Consider the following 23,164-nt stretch of genomic DNA (forward strand, 5'->3'; position numbering starts at 1 on the left):
CGGATCTTCAACAATTACTTTTCACATTGTTTTTCAATTGGTTTAGTAGTTTAAGTATTATAGGCAAAAATCTTATATACATACAATTTAAATACAAAAACGGAGTAAAATTTGGATTTTTGTACCTTTACTCAATTGTTCCTAACTCCGATATTTATCCATAGATTTTCTTTAACAAAAGCTTGTTTTCTACGTAAAAATGCGATCTATACGAAAACAATACGAAACTGGACATAATTTGACAATTTCTATTTTTCCCTGGCGATGGAAGAAATATTCGTGTTCTATTAGCCGAAAAAAATCAAAGTTTCTCATATATATTGGCCCGTAACACTTAAACTATTGAACCGATTGGAAATAATGTCAAATGAATTGTTGAAAATTCGATTACCTTTAAAATGGCGTCTTGCGTGACTCAATCGGACGTTTCTAACTCGAGATATCGTCTAAAATGTAAACGTATGTCAGAAAAAATCGGAAAAAAATTCAAAAATTCATATAAAAAACCTATCTATAGAAAAAGTTTTTCTTGCGATTTTCGAGTTTAGTAGGCCAAAATACATAAGAAAAAAATTGTGGCATTGAATGTACATTTTGGCTGTAAACTAGTGTAATTACTTTTAAGGGCTAGGTGTCGATGAAAACAAATCTGGAGAGAATCCGTAAATTTTGATGAGAGTGTAAAAATAAGTAACTTAACAAATATTAGGTTCTATAATGTCTAATTGTCTCGAGACAAAATTTTAGGCCTGCATACCTTTCCATGTGAATCAGTCTGGCAATCAGCGTGTTAGTCTCTTCGGAGTTGCTCTTATATGCGACATGAAACAATTAAAATAGTGATTTTCAATTGTTGCACAACTATAGCACCAATATAAATAAGCGAGTTCAATTTGCTTTAGAGTTGCGACACATGTGGATAAACTCTCTAATTCTTTTTTTTAATAAACCTAAACATTGTATTATAGATTACAAAATTGGAACGTGGTACATTTCCGTTAGTGCCGAAGAGAAAAGCGTAATTATAGCCTATCGGGTGGAAATTGTTAGCATTCGAGGAATCGGACTTAGATTAGGAAGCTCACAATGTTGTAATAAACTTTTTAAGTAATCCAGCTAACTATGGAAAAAGTGGCGGCCCAAACAAAAAACTGAATCCTCTTCCCAAACGAAAAATTATAAAAGCTGCGAGCATCTCGATGAAATCTTGCAATATAAAAGCAAGAAAATATAATCTAAATGCTTCACGATGAACTGTACATCGAGTCTCTAAAAAAGGTCCTAACGTTGTCGGACAGAAGTGAAAGTCCCCTAAATTTTTGAAACGGAATGAAGTTAGTAAATTAGAATATGATTAGAGTACGATAGAAAATGCATCGAAATTGGAAGAACGTAAGTTAATTTCATACACCGAAGCATTTTTTAGGACTTCATGTAATTTGACATTAATTAATTAATTATCTTTATCTTATCTTCATTAAATATTTAATCTTCTCTACATTTTCTCAGAATTTCAGGAGTTATCATTACAATCGATACTATCAAAGGCCACAGAACATAATTTTTGCCTGCTGACTCACAAGGTGTTAAGAAATTTAAAAAAGTGTGAAACTTATGGTTCATTTGCATATTCATTGCAATTGTGATTAGTCGACGGATTTTCTATATAGTTACATAAGCGATGACTATCTAAATAATTGCAGCCTAAAGACCCGGTGCATCTGCTTGTCTATAAATACTAAAGGTGTGCGAGAATGTTAACGAGGAGGAAATCATTGCCCGTATTATAAAACATCGCTTACCGGTTCTGCGTGGTCTCGACAACCATAATCGCGAATCTCATTCTCGCGATGCTTAACATGTTGCATCGATTAAGTGATTACCACGATCAGCGACGGGAAACACATTTTTTTTCCGTCTCATTATGTAATTTGACTCCAGAAGCGCTGGAGAATCGTAAATTTTGTTTATATTTCAAAATGTCACGAAAGTAAAAGGAGGATTGGTTCTTCTCGCGTTGCACGCTTGTCGGTCGATTAAAAAATAAACGTAAACCTGAAGGAAACGCGGCCGTTGAAATGCAGCGAGTTTTACTTTTTAGTACGGGGCGTGTGCGAAAGAAAGTTTGCAATATATACAAATGTGGGTTAATTGAAGATTCTATTAATAGATTGATTATTGAAGTTTAACAATAGTGGATATATTTTTCTTGTATCAATTTAGATATACTATTTATGCTTAAAAATTTTACATTTTATTTATGCTTAAAAACCACTGATTAATATTATAATGAAAATATGTGGGAAAAAGAATTTTAAGGGTTAATCGAGGTAAATCATTCCTATAATAATATGCTAATATATTATATATTAATTTATACGTAATATTATACATATATATTAATTATATTATAATATAATAATATAATATTATAAGAATTTAGAGTACTTATCTACAGTGCAACAGAAAAGAGACCTCCTGTGCATACTCACCCCATAATTAAGGGTTGCCTATCCATAATTTCGAAGTTACAGATACTCGAAGAGTAGAAGAATGAATGTATAAAGAATAAATTAATTTGTTGAGGTGTATTGACTACGATATCCTGAAGTTTAACTTTTCAAATATTTTACGATTTGCAGATACGACGCGTATTCGCAAAGTAAGGGTCGGTCTCAGCCATCGCTATTAAACAATTCCGTGGGGCAAGATTGTGTATGCGTAGGTCGTTACTATCCCATTGTATTATGACGAGTGTGAGTGATGTAAAATAAGCGTGACGATAAACAATCCCGTCAGTTGTAAAGTTCGTTCGGTTATTCGATTTCTCCATGGGAAGAGACTTAATACCTCTGGAAATCATCGTCAGTTTATGGTCCGTTCATCGTCGACAAAGGTCAGGCTACGCATATACTTCCTAAGGCATTCATATTTCAGGACTTATAATATGAATGAATACACATGTATGTAATTGTAGTTCCATACTATTTTAATATAAAGAAGCTTAATGAAATTAATATGAAATTATTATTACAACATTTCCCGATGTTTATTTCGAAGGCACGAACCTGGTAACAGTTCTCTTACTTACGGAAGGCTACTGCAGCTCCTTTATGAAGTTAGTATTCCTGATCTAAAGAGTAAATATCAAAGTTGCGTAATTCCGTGAAACGTAATCGTAGAATGATTAAATTATTATTTCGAAGCTTGATGATTCAGCTTTCAAATGTTACGAAGAGACGTCCATACAAATGATATCGTATGACCGTTCACTCCACCCAGACTACTCAACAACAGACCGATACTCCGAGCTCTATAACTCCGACAATTTCGCGAATTTTTACTTGAAATTTTACACAATTATGCTTCAAGAGTTGTACTACAGAGTGCGGCAGAAATAATTCCCACATTTTAAAAAAACGATTGAAAAAAAGTGGTACGAGATATTACCAGAAACTTTTTATTTCTTAAATCTAGATATAAAAAAGTTTTTTTTACTTTATGTTTTAAAAATTACGCCGTCTAAATGGTGGCCTTTACAGGCAATACAGATTTGGAGTCGTTCTTGAAAGTTTTCCATCACTCTCGCTAGCATTTACGGGGGAAATTCTTTCAATTTCCTCTTGGATGGCCTCCTTTCATTCAAGGACCAAGGACGATGTTTGAAAACCTCGGCCTTGAGGTATCCCCATAGAAAAAAGTTACATGGACTTAAATCCGCCGAGCTACGGTCCATACAGGGCGTCGTTAGACGCGAAATTTTGCAGATGGTGTCCAAATATGTATCGCCCGTGAAGGCCACCATTTGGACGACTTTTAAATCATAAAGTAAAAGAAACTGTCCCGCGTGCAATGCGTTACGTATTTTCTGAAAATTTGTATCTGTGCTGGGTACGAAAAGAACAAGGGTCCGACGACGACGAATCGTTCGAGTGTGTTTGCGAATTTTTACTTGAAATTTTACACAATTATGCTTCAAGAGTTGTACTATAAGATTTATCAACAAAGAGAAGAACCAATTTTTTGACTTGGAAAATAGCAATTCCACCCTCGAGTGACAGACCGTAAAATACGTGAAATTACGGGTCCCGCGTGCAATGCGTTACGTATTTTCTGAAAATTTGTATCTGTGCTGGGTATGAAAAGAACTAGGGACCGACGAATCGTTCGGGCGTGTTCGCGGTTAAACCGAGGCCTCACGATCGCTGTAAGAAATCGCGTCGACGATTTGGTGGGGTAACGAGAGATCGAGCGCGTCGAGCAAGTGAAGGGAGAAGCTCTGTGTCCCGAGGTCGATAACTGAGTGTCAGTAGTCAGAGTCGACCCGTGGCGGATCAGACCCGAACGTGTTACTATGAGCCATCCGAGGAGCGTGACCCTATTGGCCCTGGCGGCTTTTCTGGTCTCCGGTAAGTTATTTTTTCGCGCCAATCGCCACCACCGACACCCTCCACCTTCCGACACCGATCGCGTTTCCTCGCGTGACAAACTACGATGCGCCCCCAACGGCCGCTGAACGCTGCCGGATGCGAGGGGCAACCGACGACGTGCATCTCGTAGGCGCATCGCACGTTCTCCGGGCTGCATCCCGTCAGGCGTGCATCTGCTCGAATCCAGGGGTACCTGTACCCCTCCGTTGCGACACCCACGTATAAGAATTTCAATAGCTTTCACTGTAACCGAGAGACTCCTCGCGCCATATGGTTACGTCGCGGCGACCTATGATATAATGGCGGAGTTTGTCCAGCGTTTACGCCTTCCTCGACTATTATTCAGAAATGCATCGGGCGTATCGAGGCTCACGATCTAACCGCTGGTGCATTATTCATGCACCTTGGGGACAGGTCTGCCCGTCTCTCTTCTTAACTTGTGACTTTTCACTTATGACTCGGTTCCTCTTCCTCTCGTGTTGTCTCTGTTTTCGTCGCTCTAGTGTCAGCGATTCTCGATCCTTGTTCTTTGCCGCGACGAATCTCTGTTACAGAACAACGTTTGTAAATATTAGTCGGAGGAAGGTTTTGTCGATTTGTACCTTAGTGGTTTTAGTACATTTTTATTCAATATGTAACGTATCGGTAGTATATATATTTATGCAATATTGTAAGTTGATTCCGGAATGAATTGAATATCAATGTTAGGTAAATTATTATGTGCTAGTATAGATTTACATATTTGGTTCCAATGAAATGTGTCGGTGTTGACTTTTATAAGTAAGTCTTTCGATGACTTGCTGGATTACAAAAAGTGATCCACTGCGCGAAAAAGTCAATAAATCATGTATAAATAATTTATCAAATTATCGACCAATTATTTCAGATACGATGAATAATCATATGAATAATAATTTTTTTGAGATATATAGTCTACATAAGTATCTAACATTTTATATATTGGTAAAATAATTGATACGCTTATACTATATTATAATTACTTTGCAATCATTCCTTTATAACTTTTTCAATTAAAGATTTTGTCATTCTTCGAAGAAGACTCAATGGCAGAGTTAGAGTCCAAATAATGCATTTATTCTAGCGTTATTCCATTGGAACCGCAACAAATGAAACTATGATTTTTATTAAAACATTAATCATGAAGCTTGTAATATTTCGTAGGACCCTATATTTTAGTAAACAGTATGGAATGTTATAACTTTTTTCAGCACAGAGAATTTACCGTTGAATTTGTAATAGAAATTTGTAGGAAAATTTTTACAATTATTACCACGTTACAGAAAGCTGATACCAATCCCCCTTGAATTGCTTCGTAAATTAAAAATGGCGTCGATCCTATCTCGAAAAATCATTTATTAATCCATTCGGTAATTGTAACGTTGTTACGTAATAAATTGAAAATTTAATTAAATTATTCTTTATATTTTATGTAAAATAGCAGCAATTGGGGTCTTAGGCAGACGAGTTTTATTGTTTATAGTATAAAGCACCACTGCACGTGTCGTCTTCCAACGTTACTCGTTTATTTGTTTCTTTTTGCGCCGCGAGAAGAGGATTCCCGAGAGTGTGAGATTCTTGAATTCAATTAGCCGCGAGTGGTGGTTATTTATGATCGCAGGTGTTTCTCTTCTTGCCTAGAATCTGCTAGGATCTATTGAACGTCGTGGATATTTTATGACTTTGTTCCTGGGAATCGTATATCTTTCAACTATGTTGCGTTGTTCGATGTACTATTTAAATTGTGTTCTTTGTGATCAGGGCTGGATTAAAGGATGAACTCTAGTAGTTATGGAGGCCTTTGGTAGCTGGAAGACTTTTAAAGATTGATTCGAGACAATTTGACTATTTGACAATTTGACCAATTGACGAATTCAAGCACTAGTACGAAACACTACAAACTTTTAATATCTTCATGTATGTAGTGAATGTTGTTGATTGGGGAGGAGTTTTGCCAGAATGAAACATTTGATTCTTCGAGACTTACTACTAAACAATGAAAAATACTTGAGTAACATTTGTTCAATAACTATTCAAAATATAGTATATACATATAAAGTATTAGTTGAAGGGTCACACATTAACTTATCATTGGTACCGTTTATTCGAAACAGAAAAATCTTCTTTTTTTAATCAACACTTTTAATGATTTAAAATCAATTACTAGCATACATATCCACAATGACATGTGAACAACTGAACAGTCCAGCTCTCATTGCTATTGAAACAATGATGTTTTGAATAACTGGCAATTTTTACATTTGATGGTTTGAAGAAATATAAATGTAAATTTTGTATGTAATGTTTGTATAAATTTGTATTTACGTTTTATTATTTGTGCCCTTAATTTCCTTATTATTTTCCTTAATGAATTTTCTTTGTTTAAAATAATTCTTTATTGCTGAATTCTTATTCTTTCCTTCATAAAAAATGCTGTTTATATTATATCCTGATAACTTCGTTTTATATTGTAGTTTTACTTCAAATATTTCAATTGAACGATAAAATAACTCTTTGGTTGAATGTAATGTGAAATCATTATTGTAGAAATAAAATAATATAGAAGCTGTCATAAAGACTGTAAGTGGCATTTTGTACACGTTGCAGGCTGTTTTATTGGTTTATCTTTCAAAGACGTCGACGAACGTTTGGTGACTTTATAGTCGACGTTGCTGAAGCGTGTAAGTTTCTCTTCCTACTAGATCTGCTTCTTTCAGCCTCATACTGGTTCCTTTCTATTGTGACTGCTACCGGTATTAAAGGTCTTCTTGTAATCTTACTTTCGTGAATATTTCTCCTCGCAAAGAAGCGACAACTTTCCACTCAACGATGCACGTACATCGTCAACTAATTTTTGGTTTTCCTATTGCGCCTGGTGGTCTTTCATGCGGATCCAATCTCGACTCGATTTACGCTAAATCGTCTATTTGCTATTCAAACTGCTTGGTTTTTTTTATGTACATAACTATCACTTCAGTTATTTCACTGAATCCATACATCACAATGCAATTATTTCTGTTCTTCTTGGCATTACTCTGCCTTACATAACTCCTTAATTTTGACTTAGTTCGCGTTACCGTAACTCTGTACATTACATTTACGTTAGTCTTGTCTTTGGTACACGTCTTTTGGCCCCCATCTAGCTATGGTACCCCGGGGTCGCTAAGCCCGTACTGTAGCTGCATTCAAACGTGGTTACAGCCCCTGAGGGCGCTGTTCAAAATTCAAACTGTAGCAGATAAGGACTAGTATAATATTAGGATATCAAAATAACGTTAAAATTAATCTTCGTTTCGAGTTTCATTTCATAAGAAACATTATGAATTAAACACATCAATTTTATATTCTAGATAACTAGATAATCCTATGTATTATAAAATTAGACATCGTTTTGTTTGAGTTTCGTTTTATAAGAAACATTATGAATTAATTAAATCAATTTAATATTTCAGAATATTTTGATGTCTATGTTGGCTTCTTTCGGTATAGTGTGATCCCATTAGATTGGATTAGAAGCTATCTACACCCTCTGTCCCATAACTAACCGGAATGGCTTTAGAAATAACATAACTAGTTAGAAAATCTTGACATAATCATTTCGTTTATTCAAAATATTCTGCCCCAGCTGTAATACAACGATTTGCACATTAAAAAAGTGCATCAAATGACTTTTTTTAACGATTCCGATTAGTTATGGGACAGAGTGTGTATCTGATCATCCTCCAGAATATAAATATCTATTTGGAATACTATAGTTATTCATTCTATTTATTAATAATTAACTTTCATTTTTGCAGCCGATGCAGCTGCTCTCTTGGGTGCACCTCCGTGCCCCGATCAATATGGCGTTCAGGCGTACCCACATCCCGAGACTTGCAACGCCTTCTTCCTATGCACAAACGGCACCCTGACCCTCGAATACTGCGAGAACGGACTGCTTTTCGATGGCCATGGATCCGTGCACAATCATTGCAACTATCACTGGGCCGTGCACTGCGGAGATCGCAAGGCTGACCGTAAGTATCGCGTTACGTTCTCAATAATCGCGTCAATGTCATAACAAATCTGATTATATGAGACACTAGCGAAGGCTTATCATTTCTCGTTGATTAATTTGCAAGATGTAACCAACATTAAACCTAACGACATTTCATTTATACCTGTTTATTATCACGATCATTCAAACGAACGGTCTTAAAAACGCTTTTTTAATCGAATCCAATAATATTTCCGATAATGCTAAATTGATTAATGCATGAAATAATTGTATATAATTTATATACTATGTATATAAATAACGACATTATGTCAAATCCAGATTCGGATTAAAATTACTCCTTTCAGTTACCATGAACACGTCTCGAATTGAAATTGAATAATTAATCGTACAGTTTGTGGATATGGTACAAATACAAATTTCTTGAGACGTAATTAATGTAAATATTTGTTCAATTAATATTCAATGTTTCCTTGTCTATCATATAGTCTTCTTTTGCTTGCAAATTTTAAGTTGTTGTGTATTATTGCTATTATTATTATTATAATAAAGTTTTGTCGCAGATTTAATTATTGTGAAGAAGACGTGAGATTAATAGATCGAAACGATAGTTGATAAGTTAATTATTAAGTTAACAAGGGTCTTAATAAGTCTAATGTTTCCAACTGTTTACTCCCGATTTAAAACAAGAATAAGGTTTTTCGATTTCTTCGAAAGGAAACTTACACTTAAACGTAGCATCTGCGCAAGAAAGTAAAAGTTGCATGACTGAAGGATTTTGGTAACAAGGCTTCAATGCGTCACGTAGAGACGATTCATCACGAAGACAGGGCACCGTACAAATTATATTCGATTGCATTACATAATTCCGTTTCGCAATATGTCTTTGACATCAATGTAAATTCAATTACTCCCTCGGTGAAGTTTTTATCATGACAGTAATGAATGTTATTATTTCATTTTAATATTATTACCTCGAATTAAATATAAAAAGAAATGTACAGAATGTGAAAATCTTCACGTCTTGTTTTTTAATTTAATATTACAATCTTTGATTTACCTTTCTTATTTATCTTATGCTTATAGTTTCGATTCCTTCCTACTTTCTCTTTGTTTAACCTTCCCCTTTAGATCTCGCATTAAAGTCTCCGCAACTTCTTCATTCGCTATTCGCAATTTCCTTCGATTACATTCATTTTATCTAATCGTCACGTTAAATACACTTTCGCTAACCGAATTTAATGTTTTTCGATAAATTTCATTTAGTACAATAACTAAAGAGCAAATATGTACTCTACAATTGTATCTTTTACGAATTGTATTTGTGACGAAATATTATAAAGAAATTTCTAAAAAACTTAATTTTCAACTTTTTCGTCCACAGTTTAGTTCATATCCTGAGGAAACATGTTAACAATGTGAGAACAAAATTGTATCGATTATAGATAACGATTGTGACAATTGTAATTCCCACCAATACCAGATTTGGACGAAAACTTCCTATAAGGAATAACTGATATGTCAAAGATTTTTGTGTAAAGTTAAATGAAAAAATGATCAAATGTACTTTAAAACATACATAAAATATTCTCAAAGTTAACAAAAATTTAGTAAACTTTTCCCTGTAAGAAAAAAAATCATGAAAGACGCTTAATATATGACATCCTAGTGTAGTTTCGAGACGAAATATTATTATTATTATTGCATTATTTAATAGACTATATCCTATATACATTATAGTTTTGGTATGTTTGCTAGATTAGTTTACGGCATAAAATGCATAAAATCCTCAGTCTAGTTATAAACTTAGCGATATTTTGCAGTATTTAATACTTTAGGCTGATCGCATACGGCGCAACCGATTTGAAATTAGTGTTGCAAACCGTTTGCGGTCTTTGTTTTACCCACTCCACTATCTTTGTTTTACCTAGATCCACGGTCGCATGCAACTACTTTCAGAGTGGTTTGAAACTGATCGGTTGCGTCCGTGTGCGATCGGGCTTGGTGTACGATATAAAACAGCATGTGACATTATTTTCAGTCACACCACTTAGCACACCAGGTTGCGAACACCAATTCGGCTTGTACCCTGCCAGCGATGCGTGCAGCACCACGTACATCAGGTGCATTCACGGACACCCAGAAGAAGCGCATTGCGACCCTGGATTAGTGTACGAAGCGAAGAGCCACACGTGCGTCTGGCCAGATCAACTGTTGCCCTACTGTAATCCGGAGGAAATTGTTGGATTCAAGTGTCCTCACAAAGTACCATCCCACAGCGCCGCTGCTAAATTCTGGCCGTTCCCTAGGTACGTATTATCGATAAATAATTTCTTGTTTAACGTTTCCAGCTCCCGCCCCCGTAACGGTTTGTAAGTTTTTGGTGGACACGTTCAGCATGTGGAGTTGACTCTCATTGATGTTTGGTAGGGTGAAGAAAGAAATTTGTTTAAATTCATAAATTAATTTAAATTTAAGATTTAGTGGTAATATCGATAAGTAAATTAACAATGTTTGATATTGAACAATGATGATATTGATGGGTAAATTTAAAATTTATTTTACTTACATATTTAAATAGGATTACGAAAATTTTTTAATTTACCTATCAATAAATGAGACCCGGCTTATTGTTTGATAGTACAAATTTTGATGTAATTTAAATAATGTTTTGAACCATCTGCCAGAGTTTCTGAATTTTGGTTTAATGTTTTTTTAATTTGAAAAGCAATTGATAGCCTGTTACAAACATTGTAACGTCTTGTTAATAAACGAATTTTGTCTTCGTTGGTGAGTTTCCAAATATTTGTACCAGGCTACACTAATGAACATATACATTAACAAATGAAAGAACTGATTTAAAAAATAGAGTACTCAGAGAAATGTTGACAAAACTGCTAAAAATGAGATAATTATTATTATTCGACTACTACACTACTACACGTTGAAATATCCGACATTTTTATATTCCACGTGTCTCTATCAAATACCCAAATACATCACAATAAACATAATCATTGTATTTTCGCGTAATGAAATTTTCCACCGGGCCTTTGTACTATAAGTTAAAACGTCTAACAATAAATTTAATTTTTCTGTTTTGCTCTATCAACCATAAGGATTATTCAATTCAGTTTTGTCTATTTGATAATTATTAAACTGTTTTAATTATTCTTTTATCGAATGCTGGTCTATCTACCTAAGTTACGCATATTTAGTATTTCTTCTTCATTTACAAGGAAAATATTAAAATAAAAATTGATTCCTCATTTACGAAAAAAATATTAAAGCAAAAATTAATTCCTGCTAAAAAAATTATAAATTCCTCGCTGCATCTTTACCGTCCAGTTCTCGAGTACCTATCATGTAAAGGAAGATCTTCGTGAAAGTTAAGGAACCTTTCTTGGTAAACAACATTGCCGGTGAAAGAGTTACCCGGTAACAGAAAACACCGCTCGGGTTTCTGTTAAGAAAGTAAAAGAACGCGAAGCTCTTAAATATCATGAGATGCGCATTTACCCAGCAGCTAAATTAAAAACCGGTCCAGCTTTGGCATCGAACACAGCACACCCGCTGGGAGGCAACACATGTACTACAGATATTCAATTTTACGTCAGCTCGTTTAACAAATGTATTGTCTTCTTTTTTTCGTTCGTATTACTTGCGCATCGAGACCCAACCAGGATGTTACTTTCAATGTTTGGGATAAATGGTTCTTAAAATATCGAAACCACTTCAATCTTGGGAGAGATTTTACATATTTGTAATACAGCATTTTTAGTAAGGAAATTTCTATTATGATTAGTTTATGCAAATTCATATTTTTACAGATATGAAAAACGAATTAAAACTTAAATGAAAGTGTGTTTTAACATCTAAACGGTATAACGTAACGATAAAATTATATACTTTTGCATTTCTGTAGATTTTTATGTATTCTTTTGCAATAAATGCATAAACATCCCCCGTCTATATTATACTATTCTATTAAATAGAAATTTATTTACCTATATTAATGAATTTTTTTAGTATATCTGAATACATCATTTATGATTATTAATTAACACACTTTATGCTTGATTATAATGAATTAAAGTTTAAATGGAAGTGTATTTTATCTTCCAAACGGTGTAGCGTGTAAATTATTGTCGATATTTTATGAATGTTTGTATTTGTAGATAACCTTACAAATTTATTTGTATTTCAATCTGCCATAAATCCATAAACATCAGCAGGTTAAATATAATCACAAAATAGTGAGGAAATGGTAAAAGAAATGAAATAGGTATTAAAAAAAATATACTTTTCGTTCCTCAATCGACAATATTCGATCCTCTTCAGGTTTCTTAATTATGTAGAAAATCTGTAAAGGTAACGAAGGAAAACAATTATTATCTTTTATTTTTTAAAAGAGATTAGCTAATATAAAAATTTAAGCATTTGGTTAATTAAATTCTACTTGTGGTACATATCTGAATCGGGACAGAGCTTAGTATAACCTGATAGATAAATTGTATATAAAATTAATTATTTTATACGAGCACGATATTATTTCAATTATTAGCTCTTAAAATAGTCATTCAAGTATGATCATGATCGAATATTCAGTTTTTAATTTTAAACGTAAATTTCTTATCTGTAGAATATTAAGAGAAATTATTAATATTTACAATACTCTATTATTTCTCGTTTTATTTATAATATGAGCCGTTGATTTTTGAAGTGAGGCAAGCCCATTTCGTAAACAAAGTTAGTCTAAGTTAAATCTTATTACAAATAAACATAAAAATGTTTTTGATCGATTCGCAATTAATACCTTTCAATACTAGCATAAATTTGTTACTAGTCGTTTACATTTAGTCAGTAATATTTCAAAAGTGTTGACTTTGAAAGTGAGGCAAGCATTAATGCATATTAAATGTACATGAAATGAGACCACAAAAAATATAAAATAACTCTATTACAATTTACCAATATTTTTAAACCCATTCAAACAAAAGCCATTGAACATCTAGCAATAACATAAAATGGACTTGTCCTACTTTCAGAATCAACAGCTCGGATATTCTTCTCTGTTAATACTGAATAAACTCCAATTGAATTCCGTAACCACGGAAATTCTTTTTTCTCTAATGATATTTTGAGTATCGTGTAACTTTATCTTTCAGATTCCCGGTACCAGGTGATTGCGGTAGACTGATTACCTGCGTGGAAGGTTATCCACGTCTAATTACCTGCGGCGATGGAAAACTCTTTGATTCCGTGAGCTTGGCCTGTTTGGATCCCGATGAACTGCCTCATTGGTACGTTAAAAAACTTCATCGATCGACTCACCTCTTTCGACCTGTTGCAAAGGGACTATAACACAAGTAATTTCTTTTTCAGCGCCAATAATCTATGAATAACATAAAAAGGTCAGCAAGATTCCATAAATCGTCACAGGATCCTCAAATCTGAACGTCGTCCTCGGTAACCTAACTGCTTATTTGTGAAACGTGTAAAATAGAATTGTACAAAATCGTCGTATAGAATGTAAACAGTGGTTTGTGTAACTCTATAAGAATACTACCGCCGAAATTGAAACATCAAATTTCAATTTAATTAAATTATACAAATTTCACGTTGGAGCAGAAATATGCAAGCTCGTTGGCTATCGCTTTTATAACCGATAGATTTTCGTGTTTGTTATAGATTACCTTATCTCTGCTTCCACGTGAACGATACAGCCTAGCCGGTATCGTTTATTTAAAAATCAATAAAAAGAAATACTTAGTAAGAGAGAAACGTTATGTACAACGAATATTCGAATAAAATGTGGCCACGAGTACAAAAAAAAAAAAATATACAACGTATACTTTATTTCAACAAGACTACATCGTACAAATGTGAACGTTTCGATAGTAAGTCTTAAGAGAAGGCGAAGGTAAGGTGAGAATGGGTAAAAGAATATTTACACTTCGACTATTAGAATGATACAGAACGGATGGTGACAACTGAAAAGTGATCCCTTCGCAACAGAGGGGTAATAATCACCGCGTACTCCCTACGACGCGGTCGTTAATTGTATCCATTTAACTTAGAAATACGTGCACGAGAAACGATCGACGGGATCGTCGACCCAAAAATAGAGTTAAAAAAAAAAAAGAAGAGAAGAAAAATATTTGTTCCTTCCAATCGGAAAGGAACGACTAAGACGTATCCTGTAACGAAGCGGTGGATATACATGAAACCTAAATTAACCCTCAGACGACCACGTATTTCGTTAATAACTCGTAGAATTTATTTATTTAGTACTTGCCACGCTAGACAAATCTCTCTTTTTAACCCATTTTACTGCTAGGTTTCGTAGAGAAATTCTAAATAATTTTGAATCAGCAGAAATTATATTATCTAGATCTGATATCGGTTAAATTTATTTGAGCTACACGAGCCAATTTTATTTTGTCGTAGCCGAAATAGAAATTTCTTTGAATGTCAGAAGAAAATTTATATTTTTAATATGACATTTACAGGCTAACAATTAACATTCAACTAACATTTTAGGTAACTGATATTAACTATTCCCTTCTTTATTTTAATATGTATTGTTACATTTTGGGCAAAAAAAGGGCATGTCATTTGTAATTATTCAAAATCTCCATTGCAGGACTGACTTTTCTCCTTGTTAATTGTTCTTATAATATTTAAGAAACGTCGTATGAAGAATATAGGTTTTGCTTTCGTTGTCAAAGAAATTTCTAATTTATTCGAAAATTATGAATTTTATATTTGATATTATTGGAATTATATTACTTGGTAGATACCTACGGGTTTTATATATGTATATATATATATATACATATACATATTTTTTTTAAAGTTTCTGCAATTGTGCGGTCCGAGGGTTAAGAATTACGTGTGCTCTCGTGAGACTCTTTCAAACTACGAGAGCCATGTTTCATCGGCTGACGTCGCAGTATTCGCTTTTCCTGGCTACGATTGCGATCCAGGTTCAGAGATGGACATCGTCTCAATATAAGAAAATTATTTAAATAAAAAAATCGAATACAGACGTCTTCATACGACTGCAATTATTCAAAGTAAATTTATTCTATGAGCAACGGACAAACATCATTATTCGAAGTAAATTTATAAGATGGATCAAGATATTTTTATTATTCAACGAATGAAGATACCTTTTTTATTTCATTGAATAAAGACAATATTCATATTCAACGAATGAAGATACCTTTTCGATGAATAAGTATACCATTTTCATTTATATAACGAAGACACTATTTTTATTTAACGAATAAATATATAATTTTTAGAAATTCGTCGAATAAATATACTATTTGTATTCAACGAATGAAGATGCATTTCTCATTCGACGAATGAGCATACCATTTTTATTCGTCGAATAAAGTGACTATTTTGATTGAATCAAAGAAAATTTTACCCATCTCTGCCCCGGCTCCGATCCCGTGTATCCCGAAACGTGGAAAGAATTTTCCACTCACGCTCGTCGCGAATGATTTTCGTATCTACGTTCACGATTTAGTTCCTGGGACGCGATGAACGCTGAACCGGCACTGCGCCGGAGGGCAACGGCGGAACACCTGGCGGTAAGTTCTCTTCCTCGGGTTCCTGTTCGTTTCGACCTCCGTTAAGGTCATCCTCGAAATTGGGCGGCGTCGTGGGCACATCGCAATCCTCCGTGGGTGGTACCACGCACCTCAGCGACCTTCTATCGAACACCAACATCGCTGGACACCTTTGCAATCGCGGGTAGCCGCCTTGACATTGCCAGTAACGGTTGCAGGACTTGCCCAGTGGAACGTTTCCGTTCGCGTCGTCGTTGCAGAGAGCTGTCGGGGTTTCAGTTACGTGTAATAGGACACCTTGGTTTGGAAAGTTACCATTTTACCATGCTATTGTTAGCGACATGTTTGGCGTTAGGCGGAAGCTCCGTGATCCTTACCCATTTAACCCTTTGCACTCGAGAGGTGACTCTCGGTCACCGTTAGGTTTGACGCAGTAAATCGGCCAACAATAATATTTCTTTAGGTTTAATTTCTTTGGAACTCGAAGTGTCGATAAAATGGTTGTCGACAAGGTAAAGGTGACCTGATTAAACATAACATTCCTGGCAATAGAATACTAAGAAAGCATCCCGAGTTGCTAGTAGATACCAGAAAGAAAGGCCTCGAGTGCAAAGGGTTAAGCCTTCGCCACGTGAATTTTATTTTATGCTTTAACCCTACAGCGCGCAATTTTTCAAATCGGAGCAAACACGAGTAACGCTCTACCTAAAAAATTCTGATGGTAACTGTCAGATTTGGCGTACAAATAATTATCTTCCATGGGGCTGTGACCTTTTTATAGCGCAGATGTCTTATTTCTATTAGGAACAGCGCCTAAGTTTTTGTTTAATAAAATATCAAAGAAAAATGCGGTTGATGCACATGTGCATCAATGCGCACTGTAGGGTTAAGAAATAGATAATTTCCTAACGATTTACATTTATATTCATTACATCGTTAAAATATATGCGCGATCGAATCTACATTAAGCTTTTGCTGTATGAATTTTATTTTATACTTCGGTGAAGAAAATGATTTCTTATTAATTGTATTATAGATTTTGAAAGAGAAATTCGTTTTTGATGTATGCTTTACTTATATATTTATGTAATATTTCGTACCGTAATTTATACGAAATTTTATTTTATGCTTTAAGAAGATTAATAATTTTCCAATTATTTATACATTAATTTATTGAATTTATTCATTGAAATAAGTAATAAATTAAAAATATCTCCATAAAAAAACATGTGGAAGTCTTATAAAGTGTTTCCAGTGGACTCTATAAGAATTCGCTTTTTTAAGTTTTCGATAGACATATTATGTACCTACTGGAGGATTAGATACAGTCTAGAACAATTTTCTTTTTGACCCATGGCGTACGCTACTGCTCAAAAGTAGCTAAGAAGCCTACTTTATTTGGCCATAAGAGCACAAATAATAGAAATTATCTTCAAATATTATCAGTTCCCTTGTTTAAAAAAGTGCAATGATTCGGATATAAATGATGTCTACGGTATTTAAAAATATATCATCATCGAATGAATTTATTGGAATATTTAAGGCATCTAAGATTTCCACTGAGAAAGTCTACTGTAGTGGACATCAAAGGAAAAAGTTGATTGCCATGAAGAGAATTGCTTTCAAATGTCACCAGTATCATTTTTACTGAAGTTGCAACGATGCAAATGCAACAAATCATTCTTAAAGGATTTAAAAGAACATGTTCTTTTACAGAATTAATTTAATTATTAGAATTGCAATATCAATCATCTAATATTTCTGTTGAAGCAATCATATTTAGTAAAAAAAGTATACTAGACTTTATCAATGAATAACCAAATATTTTAGAACAACTAAGGTGTTTGAAAGGACATCTTTTTTTGAAGAATTTATTGAAATGCCAATCATCTGAGACTTTCATTAAGAGAACCACAATTTAAAAAAAAAGAAGGTATTCTAAACTTTTTCAACGAATGACCAAATAAATTAGAAAAATTAAAATACTCAAAAGAACATGTTCCATTAAAGAATTGATTGCGATATCAATCATCTAATACTTCTATCAAGAGAATTACATTTAATAAATTAATTATACTAGACTTTTTCAACGAATAACCAAATAAATTACAATAATTTGAATTCAGCTTCATCGTTCAGAATGCTGCAAACATCTGAGATCATTAAGAATTAGAATAAATCAAAGGAACCCACTTTCCTTTAATTCTTTAGTTTTTTCAACGAATGCCGACTTAACGAGACGAACTTTATCGCTCCTATGTCAGCGTCTGAAATGTCTGCGATCCATTGTTTTTACGGAGTCGATCATTTTACGGGCTGTCGCTATCAATGAGAATTTTTATTCGAGTTGTCAAGCTACTTGGTTAGCGGTCGGCGATGCGTGGGGCAGAGACGAAGGCGCGACGGGAACTCGCTTAGAATGTTAATTAGCGGCTCGCCTCTTTTTCCTCGTGGAGGGCACTGACTTCGAGCAAAGTCTCGACGAGGGAGTGAAAAAAAGAAGGGACACGCGTGTTCTCGTACACGGTCACTTTCGAAAGCGAGAATGATCTCGAACATCGCCTCAGGGATAATGCGCCACGTTTTGCCAAAGAGAAGACGGAATAGCTTCTCGATGTAAATAAAAAAACGGAGGAAAAGAAGTGCGAATAAGAGTATCGAAGCTTTCACACTTTGGAACGTAAAATCCATCTGCTGCAAACGACTTGCTGGTTGCTTTGAAAATTATTGTAGTCGCCGTGAAGACTAGAGCACGTTGCACAGCGTGATTGTTAGTGGGCGTTAATTAAGGTATAAGTTCGTGAAAGCACAGGTGAAAAAGGAACCAAGATATTAAATTTTGCAGTCTTTTGATAAGTTTTCTAAATTAATCTCCTGAAGCTGAGTAGATGGTGTTAGTAGTATGGATAATTATAACGTGAAATTAGTATTAATTTAGCTTTTTGACGTTATCATACTTGAAAGTATCATATTTGCTTTCCAGGTATGTGAATTAACATCGTTAGGCTCTAGAAGACTCCGTTATTGTTGTGGTACCTCATATTGTTTGTAATCGTTATTTTTGGAGGTATAGGATCAAATACAACCTCATTCGAACTAGTTACAATCTTTCTCAAACTATATTTGGTGCAACATTTATGGGAAATTTTGAGAAAGTCTGAGAATTCGTTAGAATAAGTTAAAATTAATCGTGCATTCTTTGAATTATTTGTGAAAAACGTAGAATTGAAAACACTCCAAACATAGTAAAACGTAGAAAACAGTTTACTGGATCGCTTACTGATGAAATGATCCTACAACCTGACAAAAATTCGAATCACCTACCAAAAACACTCTGCACACGAATGTTCTAAAGAACTCTTAGGCTCAGTATTGAAAATGAAATCCATTAATTGTTTTCCATTGAGGAATAATAATGCTACAAATATGTATATAATAAATCCCAAATGAAGCCTCGAATTAAAAAGAGTTACATATGAGTTTCATCATATCACAACTTCGTTTTACAATGTCAAACTATTACGAAACTCTTGTCAAGTTGATTTAAAAATGTTGTCAAACAGGCTGAAAAATAAATAGGTTATAAGCTGTTATTAATTCATTAATAGGCTGATACGTTAATATCCTGAAAAATTAAAATACCAGCGTTAGTGTTAACCACTTCCCGTGCTTTAACGAGTCCAACTCGCGATGAAGAGTTTGGCCCAAACATGAATATTACGAGCAAGGCTCGTGAACATATAATCGAGTCAAACATAGACATCAGTTTCCGGCCCGAGTTTCGTCGAGCTAAATGTCACGAGAAGGGGTTAAGGAAAGCAAGCATCATTGTTAGTGCAAAAGCGAACAGAAACGATCAAATTAAAATCATCGTTTACTCACGATGCTTCTGGCACCCTTCGACGTTCTCTGGCCAATCGCAGGATCGGGCCCTCTCGTTGTACAGAAGTCCACCGATGCAAAGTTGCTCGGTGGCTGTGCCGTTCCAGCAGGTCCAGTACCTTGTGCAAGATGTCTCGTGGCCGAAAATACCATACAGCCAGTCGCAGTGTTCAGCTGGTATCGGCGGATTGGCTTGGCGTTTGCCATCGCAGTAGTTTGCTCTCCAAGGGTAATCGCAACCCTCGGTTACACCGCGATGCTTACCAGCGAAAACGAGACCATTAGGGCAATCGAACAGCTCTGGACGTCCGCTCACGCATTCCCAATAACGATCGCAATACTCTATGTCACCCACCACCCTAGATTTCGTTTGACAAGGGTCTTCCTGCTGTTGCTTCTGGGCGAACGACCCTGAAATAAAAAGAACAGAATATTAGTATCCATGACAGATTTACTATTTCACTGTTTGTCGTGCTCTCAGGGTGAGAAATTAACCCTGTGCACTCGAAAGGTGACTCTCAGTCACCACTAGGTTTTCCTTAGGTTTAATTTCTTCGGAACTCGAAGTGTCAATAAAATGGTTGTCGTTGAGGCAAAGGTGACCTGATTCTCAAATCTATACAAGTCTATAGATTTATAAGTCTCAAGTCTATACATTTATAACGAATGAAAATAAACAGATTATTAGCGCAATGAGTATGTTACTTTGACGATACCAATATTAGTGGCGTCAGTTTAGGTTTCCAATTGTCTAACCCTTTGGACTCGAGATGTGACTCTCAGTCACCACTAGGTTTTCTTTAGGTTTCATTTCTTCGGAACTCGAAGTGCCAATAAAATGATTGTCATCGAGGCAAAGGTGACCTGATTCTCAAATCTCATATTAGAGATCTCATTTTCGAAGTCAATATAATCTTAGCATTCGTGGCAATAGAATGCTAAGAAAGCATCTCGAGTTGTTGGTAGATACCAGCTAAAACTGCTTACTTTAACCAACAGCATACATGTGTAAAATATAATTATATAAAAATACATATTTTTAACCAAAGTGTGTTACTTTATAATATATATGTTTAAAATTATACAACTTTCTATATTTGTAATATTATTTGGAAGTTTGCTCTCCATGCCATCATTTTTATTATTTTATTATTTTCTTAGCAGACATTCGCAGATAATTTCGACAAATCAATTCTATTGTTCCAACTAGGCGTTCTTAAAGACTCATCTCGCACGATTTTGCATGCGAACAAGAAATTATACGTAATTCCCATTAAGAAGGCCATGCGTCTCGACGGTCGCAACTTGATATCAAGTTGCGCGACGGCACGCTGGTTCTCTTCTTTCGATTCAGGAACGCGTTCCCTGGCGGCCATGAGGCATAGTAACACGATTTCTTGTTCGATCCGATCGGACGATCGTGACTCATCGTTCGTTGGCGCATCGATCGCGAGTATCCTGCCATCGCGTCTTTCCTCGAGGTTCCGTTAATGAAATGATCAATGTTTCTCTAAGGAAAGCTGAAAGTACTTGTAGGTATGCGTCAATGTTCAAATGGACGATTCTCTGACAGTGAGTCACATAAACATTTACCGACTCGGTATGTTCACTAGAGAATTAATTGTTTCGTGGATAGTGACTAATCAGATCAGTATTCATTGCACGAGATTCAATTAACGATCCTCCGAATTGTTATATCGAGTCGTATAACAAACGAACTTATATTAACTTATATATACATAATATAATTATAATAATAATAATATAATTATATTAATAATACAATAAAATCATAATTTAAATTAAATAAATGTTATTGTAAGCGAAATTAATGGCGTGTTTTAACTGTATTAAAACAATTTAAGAATACATACAGAATTTTTGTTTTCTATCTCCGATTTATTCAATTGTTTCAATTACTTCATTTTTCAATTTTTAGGTCTTTTATGGTAAATCAGAATCCATTCCTATTTCCGTGATTTTACTCGTATTACAATAACAGTTGGGTCAAGTATTACATCTAGGGTGAATGCAAGTAATATTATTTTGAAAATTTCGCAGACAAATCGAAACATATGTAGTAACAGATAAAGAATATGTCTTTTCTTTCTTCAATTTATTAATTTAAAAAGAAATGCTCTTAATACAATAATAACACTTGTTTTGATTCTCTAGCCTTTTATGGTAGATCAAAATCCATTTTTATTTCGTCCATCATAGTTTCGCTCATATTATAACAGGGCAAGTACTATACCTAAGATGAATGTAAATTTTGCAGTTAAATTGAAACATCTGTAGAATATGAAATGTAGTCAAAATCTTTTCTGGTTCCTGATTCTTTTTCGAAGTTTAGTTGGTTGGTACAAATAATAATGTAGTTACTTATGACGTGTAATATTATACAACATATGTAGTTCACTCATTTGAAACCACTAAAGTGTTTGTGTGGTATGATTAAAGGAAAAATCTAATATTAAATCAAGCCAACTGATGTGAATAACCATTGTCAGCTCGATGACTTAGAGTTTCTACTGGAACGATTGCTTTTCAATTGTCTCCATTGCACTCCATTATGGTATTCATGTCTTTCAATCAAAGATAAGGCGCACTAATGCGTGTTACGTGTTGCAGAATGCAATCCTTGGCGCGATATCATCTATGATGCCAATTGCGATTAGAAAGGTGTTAATGTTCGTTATGATCACATCGTGTATAGCCATGGGAGAATAGCGGTGCATTCGAGGAAATAAGGATATGTAATTAGAAAATCAAAGTTTTATTATAACAATATTCTTTCGTTCGTTCAGCAGATGTTTACATGCTTCTAAGACAGTAATTAGTTTTGATTGGATTTACTGTATCTTGGTTATCATTAAATATATATCTCAACAAAAGAAATTTATGTATCAAGTTCGATAATTGTACTGCAACATGACACTTTGTTTTGAATTAAAAAACATATTTAAATCTTGAAAAAAATTCTTGAATTTTGATTATTAACACTACGTGTACATTTTTAATTTGACGACTTTTCGATGGCGTCGAAGATAAATTCTGTTTGTTTTCGAGAAATGGGGGGGGGGGGTTTAATGGAAGAGTAAAGAACTTTTTAATTGAGTCATCGTTTACATTGTTCTCAACACTAACTAGGATTTATGCAATAGATCTAAGAAAGTCTATTATTTTGGACTACATAATATACATATATACATATACATATACATATATATGTATAGAAATATATATATATATTT

General features: G+C 34.4%; 2 protein-coding genes across 3 annotated transcripts in view; one reads left to right on the plus strand and one right to left on the minus strand.

Moving 5' to 3' along the window:
* Positions 1–4,258: 4,258 nt before the first annotated feature.
* LOC128891715 (protein obstructor-E) lies at positions 4,259–14,293 on the plus strand. The gene is made up of 5 exons (XM_054151446.1): positions 4,259–4,409; positions 8,246–8,464; positions 10,487–10,754; positions 13,614–13,748; positions 13,831–14,293. Exons 1-5 carry the CDS (start codon positions 4,355–4,357, stop codon positions 13,844–13,846), a joined length of 693 nt encoding a protein of 230 aa, XP_054007421.1. The 5' UTR covers positions 4,259–4,354; the 3' UTR covers positions 13,847–14,293.
* Positions 14,275–23,164, minus strand: part of LOC128891712 (protein obstructor-E-like) — a 106,901-nt gene continuing 98,011 nt past the window's right edge. For both annotated transcript variants that reach the window (XM_054151442.1, XM_054151441.1), the window contains exons 2-3: positions 19,911–20,321; positions 14,275–16,292 (exon numbers count right to left, since the gene is read on the minus strand). In XM_054151442.1, the coding sequence (XP_054007417.1) occupies positions 15,982–16,292; positions 19,911–20,321 (722 nt within the window). In that variant the 3' untranslated portion in view covers positions 14,275–15,981. The remainder of the gene's footprint in view (positions 16,293–19,910; positions 20,322–23,164) is intronic.

This window comes from Hylaeus anthracinus, unplaced genomic scaffold (genome assembly GCF_026225885.1).
Source record: "Hylaeus anthracinus isolate JK02 unplaced genomic scaffold, UHH_iyHylAnth1.0_haploid 12002, whole genome shotgun sequence".
NCBI lineage: Eukaryota > Metazoa > Arthropoda > Insecta > Hymenoptera > Colletidae > Hylaeus > Hylaeus anthracinus.

Bases quoted from the DNA above. Each gene is read 5' to 3' on its own strand.
- LOC128891715 (XM_054151446.1), top strand. From the start codon at position 4,355: ATGAGCCATCCGAGGAGCGTGACCCTATTGGCCCTGGCGGCTTTTCTG. The intron at 4,410-8,245 runs GTAAGTTATTTT...TCATTTTTGCAG, and splicing joins GGCGGCTTTTCTGGTCTCCG to CCGATGCAGCTGCTCTCTTG. The intron at 8,465-10,486 runs GTAAGTATCGCG...CATTATTTTCAG, and splicing joins CGGAGATCGCAAGGCTGACC to TCACACCACTTAGCACACCA.